The following is a 5,954-nucleotide window of genomic DNA, read 5'->3' on the forward strand; positions in this document are numbered from 1 at the left end:
TCTGATGGCCACCTATAAGTTTATCAGGGGTGACCACCAGGATCTGGGGGAACGTCTGTTCACCAGAGCGCCCCAAGGGATGATGAGGTTGAACGGTTATAAACTACTGCAAGACCGTTTCAGGCTGGACATAAGGAAGAATTTCTTTACTGTCCAAGTCTGCAAGGTCTGGAACAGCCTGCCATGAGAGGTAGTTCAAGCACCTACATTGAACACCTTCAAGAGTAAATTGGATGCTTATCTTGCTGGGATCCTATGACCCCAGCTGACTTTCTGCCATTTGGGCGGGTGGCTGGACTTGATGATCTTCCAAGTTCCCTTCCAGCCCTGATGTCTATGAAATCTATGAAATGACATATTAGAAAACGGCAAAGGAAGATTAATTTAGATGCTGATCATTTATTTGAAGATAAGTATTAGGGAAGCTGCAGATAAGATGGCTACAGTGGTCTGATTGAAAAAGGGATAATTAATAATACACATGTCTAAAATCCCATTGATTGAAATGATTTAAAGGGATGCTGTCAATTAGATTACCTCTGAAACGTATTTCTTTGAATGTTGGGAATGAAGGAGGACTGGTATGTGCATGTGCTCTAAAGCAGTGGAAGTCATTTAATTCAATTTTTAGAAATATTTTCTTTAAGTCTTAGTGAATTTAAAACACATGACATATAATGGACAGGTTAGTCTTCAAATTAAAGTATTCTGCTTATCAATATAAGTTCAGTAGTGGTAATATACAATTTTCCATATTGTCCTCTATCAGTAGTTATAGTTTTTTGTTTGTTGTTTTCCCTGTCTTTATCTGCATGGTTAACATGCGTTTAAATTATTGCATATTTAAATTATCTTAATTATGTCAACTCAAATTGATGATGCATGTATTCTCTGGGAACATATATATTCACCTTTTAGACTTGTGTTGTAAACAGTTCTTAAGATTATATATATATATACACACACACACATACATACATACATATATATATGTTAGTTTGTTTAATCTTTATTTTCAGGTCACAAAGAGATATAAATGAAGATAATGAAGCCAGAGAAGATAATTCTACATCGGCACAAGCATCAGGTCTCTGGATTTTGGCTACTTTAGTCTTGGAGCTATTTCTAAGATCACAAAGATTACAATGCAGATAGGTATTCTCCATAGCTCTTGTGCAGTGGTGTATAATGTTTCTTGCTAGTGTACCCATAAGAAAGAAATTCTGAAGTGCTAATGAGTTCTCAGACTTCGGCATAGAAGTGATATATAATGCTTATACAGTGACTGTAAATCAGTGGATGCATGTGCAGTGATTGGGGAAATAAACTGTCATAAAAATAGAATATTTTCACAAAGAAAAAGTAGGCAAAACTGGGTTGTATTGCTTAAGTGTCAACAGAGCGAATATAAATAAAACTTATCAAAGCATAATAATTTGACAATTCTTTGCATGAATACATTTGTATTCACCTATACAGAACAAAGTTGTTTAGAAATCAGTCACATATCTCAAATAAAAAATACAAAACAACACACATTTCGATTACTTGCCATGTGTGTGTAGTGCACAGCAAGTTGGGCACACAGCAAGCATTGGATAATTTAATCTAACATTGTGTAATCAAATTGTGTGAAGTACTAATAAACTGGCTTGCCTTTGCCAGTCTTATTTTCCATTCTCCTTATCTTTTACCTCTGTTTTTTACTTCCCTTGTAAAGTTGTGTTTTTACTTAGAACAGGTGTGTCATGGGCCATATGAGTGCCTAGGAGCTGGTTCATGGTCTGGATCATGCCCATGATTTCCTTCCCCTTTCCCCTTGTCTAGCATACCTGGTTCAGCAGCCACTTCAGCCAGTCTGGGACCTGTGCTGCATATGGCAGGGATCCTGGAGTGGCTGACATTGGCTGCCACATGTGGTTCAGTTGGATCAGAGCAGCGGCTACACCTCACATGGTGCCCTGGCCAGACTGAGCTGCACATGGCACCTGCCCTGGCGGCTCTGGGATTATGGTGCATGCACCCCGGGTCCCATGCTGGCAGAAGCAGCTGCTAGATCAGATATGTTGGGGGGGAGAAAGGGAAGAAAGGGAAGGAGAATGGCATTGTACCCTGTGCTCATTTGCTCAGACAGCAGGGTTTCATGGGCTGGATCCAGTCCAGAGACCGTATGTTTGACATCCCTGGTTTAGAACCTTTCTTGAATTGCTATGGCCATTTTGCGCTTTTGAGTTTATGAGGATTCCCATGAAGTCAGTGTCAGCAGATTTAATTGCAGGAGTTCAATGTAAGTGCTTTGGAGTGGTGACCACATCTTTCATTTATATTTTTGGTGCCTAGCACACTTTGGGGTCACAACACCTGTTAAACCTCTACCCAGAACCACTGCAATCAGTTAGAGCTTTGTCACTGGCTTCAGTTGATGCAATATCAAGTCCTATTTGAATAGGAGTCTTTTCTTTGATTTCATAATGCCCTCAATAGATCAATGGTAATAATTCTTCTTAATCCAGATGAAACTGAAGGCATAAAAACCTTTGAAAAAAGTTACATTTCAGTAGTGTAATGTATTGTCTATGGACTTAATTTACTTAAAAAAATTCTGCAGTACTTGTATATTATAAATATGCAGAGTTTTGAGAGGCAAGAGGAAAATGCAGAATCAGTATTGTCTTCATGAGATCCAGTTGGCTCCAAAAAGCTTTCCTTGATGGAGTCCATAAGTGTTTCTGTGTTACAGAAAGTACTAAAACTGTTTTTTTTGAATTGACAAAAATTCAGAAACATGAGATTCAAAAATACATAGAAAAAAATAGAGAAAATACTTGTGACATTTCCCCCCCCACTGTTTTCAGGCCAACTATGAAACTGATCAGCACTTCAGTTTTGAAATTTAAAATATTAGAAAACAAAATCTCTCCTCACAATTCCCATGCCTAATTTGTTGAACAGCTTCTAAGAATATGATAAGCACGCCTGCCTGAATATATCAAACAAAGCACAAATCTCCCTTTTTTCCTTCTCTGATATTATGACATATCTTATGGGTTTTAGCTCCTACCTGTCCTTCAAATAGAAAGTTCTTATTTAACATTTTGGAACTTGTGAAGGGGATTATTTGAAATTCATTGAAGGGCCATCCTTTTCTTTTACATTAGTTTCAATGATTCCTCCTAAAAGAAGTGTGAGGTTAGAAGCAAACCTAAGTAAGGTGCAACAATGTTTTGAAGAGAAGAGAGCGAATATTTATGCCATCAATTTAAATAATGAAAGCCAGACTCACCTTGCCTGTATTTAGTAGTAGCCATGAACATAACTGGTAAGCCTATGGCAGAAGAAAGAATCCAGTTGCACACATTGACAATTTTGGCATTTCTGGGAGTGCGAAAATCAAGAGCCTTGACTGGGTGGCAAACAGCGATGTAGCGATCCACACTCATGGTACAGAGTGTAAATATACTTGTGAACATATTGTAGTAGTCTATAGATATAACAATCTTACAAAGAATTGTACCAAAAGGCCATGTTCCCATCAAATAATTCACACTCTGGAATGGCAGAGTGCTTGTTGCTAGGGCATCTGCCAGGGCAAGGTTGAAAATATAGATATTGGTGGCAGTCTTCATTTTGGTGTATCTAGAAAAATCAGTAAAGTGGGTGAGTGACCACAATATTAAATAAAATCACATCAGTGACTTACATATAAGAAGCTTCCATAAAACAACAATCTTAGTATTGGTATCCAGGTTGTAGCCATATTAGCCTAGAGGCAAAAGGAATCAAAATTCATGGAAGAGGTGAAGTCTTTTATTAGACCAATAAGATAGCTGCAAATAAATTACTTCACTTATTTGCAAGCTTTCAGGTGCACATCCCCTTCACTAGGTATAGGAGAAAGCAGAGATTGTAAAAATTCTTCTAGGTAGAAATGGAAATTCTCATTTCCACCTATGAGAACTTTTATAATCCCTGCTCTCTCCTATGCCTGATGAAGGGTGAGTGTTCCTGAAAGCTTGCAAAAACATAAAATTATTTGTTTGCAAATGTCTTGTTTGTCTAATAAAAGTTATCACCTCTTTCATGAGTTTTGTTTCCAATCTTAGTATAGCCAATTTTTATGTTTTCTTCTTCTTTTTTTAAAAAAGTCTAACTGCTGACAAATACACAGACTTGTACTGTAATACCTTTTACACAACTCTATGAAACATTAATTAAAGGATCTTCAGATAAAATAAAGCACTGATATAACTCATGAAAGTTATACAGTCTTTGGTTTTAGCAGCGAGATCATTGGGGAACTTTTTTGGGTAAATTAATGCAAGTCATGTTCACATGGGAGAAGATACATATATATATTTTTATATATGTGCTAGCCATTGTCTTGGTCCCCTTGGGCATGTCTACATGGGATGTTTATTGCGCTGTTTAGTAATTAGCTGCATAGTAAATGTCTTGGTGTCTATATGTGTGCTTCTATTAGGGCTCACAAAACTAATAAACTCTGCAGCAGGGTAGAACCTGTAAAAACAAGTACTACCCTGCTGCAGTTTTAGCATGTGTATCAGCACAGGTGTAGATGCTGTCCTCACTGGCTGGGACACAGGCAGGCAGCTCCCATGCTGAAGCACCCTTGTGCCTCAGCAAGCCCCTCCAGAGCACATGGAGCTCAACTGCAGTAGCTCTGGACAGGTTGACCCCCTGGGTCTCCTGCCAGCCACGGCTACTCTGACCGAACTTCACATGCTACTCATGCATAAACTCCAGAGCAAATTTCTCCAGAGTTTTTTGCTGGGTTCATGTTCAAATGGCACACTTGGGGGCAAAAAACTCTGGCCAGTAAGCTCTGGAGTTTATTCCTGCACATTAATTGCACATGTAGACATGCCTATCTAAAGATATTTCTAAAAAAAGAGGAAAAAACATGCATAAGCATCATTATGGCTCCTATAGGACTATTAAAAAAACTGTATTCCATGAAGCAATCAGTCATACCTAGTTTTGGGATGACAAGTATGGATTTGTGGTAGATAAAACAAAAACCTAATTCATGTGTTATAGAGTTGCAACAATGTAGTTTCCTGAGAATAAACGCTTAAAAAGATATTATTTATTCTCAATCCAAAATGTTTACAAATCAATATTTGTTTCAAGCATAATAATTGTAGAAAAATTATATTTAAAATATAAGCAATTTGTCATAAAATAATAGATGTTACAACTGCAGATCTCATATTCTAAACTGGTATGCTGAATTGGGTGACATGTATCTTGAGCAAATATCCTTTAAATTGACCTAGAAGATGGACAGATGATATTCATAATATCTGGACTAACTTTTAAAAATGCCAATTTTCTCTCAGTTACAGCTGATCAGGTAGTACTGCTTGCGTCTTAATTTAAGTTATTGCCACTCTGAGTGGTTCGGTGATTTTCCCTTAGTTTCATCAACCTTAGTGAACATCCTTTTTCAGTTTAGTAGTACTGTTGAGATCCATAAGTTTACAGGGGCATTCAGCCTGTTTGCAGGAATAAAATGAATCTTTCAAACAAAGTAATAAGTTTCTCACTTTTCTGTTCTGGGGTCCTGATTCCTACTTAAGTTGCTAGGGACAGGTCTCACCTACCTCTTGGTGGGTCAGATGATTTGCTTTTTTGATTAAACTCCCTTGTGCTTCTGCAAAGTAGTAAAATATCTGACCAAATAACAATGTCCTTAGAAATAAGGATTGCTTTGTAAACTGAACAAATAATTTAAAAAGTTCTTCAGAAATTAAGAAAGAAAGAAAGAAAGGTTGTAAAAGAAAATAGCTTCCTAGGCTGAAATATTGGTGATCTCTGGCCTTGATCTGTTCACCACAGCAGCTGGGTTGTAAAGAATAGAGAGTAGAATTATTTAGTGAAAGCATATTTTAGGAATATAGATATGGTCGAAGAAACTTAGCTTCCTTATTGAG

The 5,954-nt window shown here is 37.3% G+C and overlaps 1 protein-coding gene across 1 annotated transcript in view; it reads right to left on the minus strand.

The window, feature by feature from the left end:
• OPRM1 (opioid receptor mu 1) overlaps nucleotides 1-3,692 on the minus strand; it is a 16,218-nt gene extending 12,526 nt beyond the window's left edge. The window contains exon 1 of the mRNA XM_019550058.1: nucleotides 3,284-3,692. Coding sequence (XP_019405603.1) covers nucleotides 3,284-3,626 — 343 coding nt within the window. The 5' untranslated portion in view covers nucleotides 3,627-3,692. The remainder of the gene's footprint in view (nucleotides 1-3,283) is intronic.
• Between the last annotated feature and the right edge of the window lie 2,262 nt (nucleotides 3,693-5,954).

The sequence above is a fragment of the Crocodylus porosus genome, unplaced genomic scaffold, assembly GCF_001723895.1.
Source record: "Crocodylus porosus isolate Cpor-Errol unplaced genomic scaffold, CroPor_comp1, whole genome shotgun sequence".
NCBI lineage: Eukaryota > Metazoa > Chordata > Crocodylia > Crocodylidae > Crocodylus > Crocodylus porosus.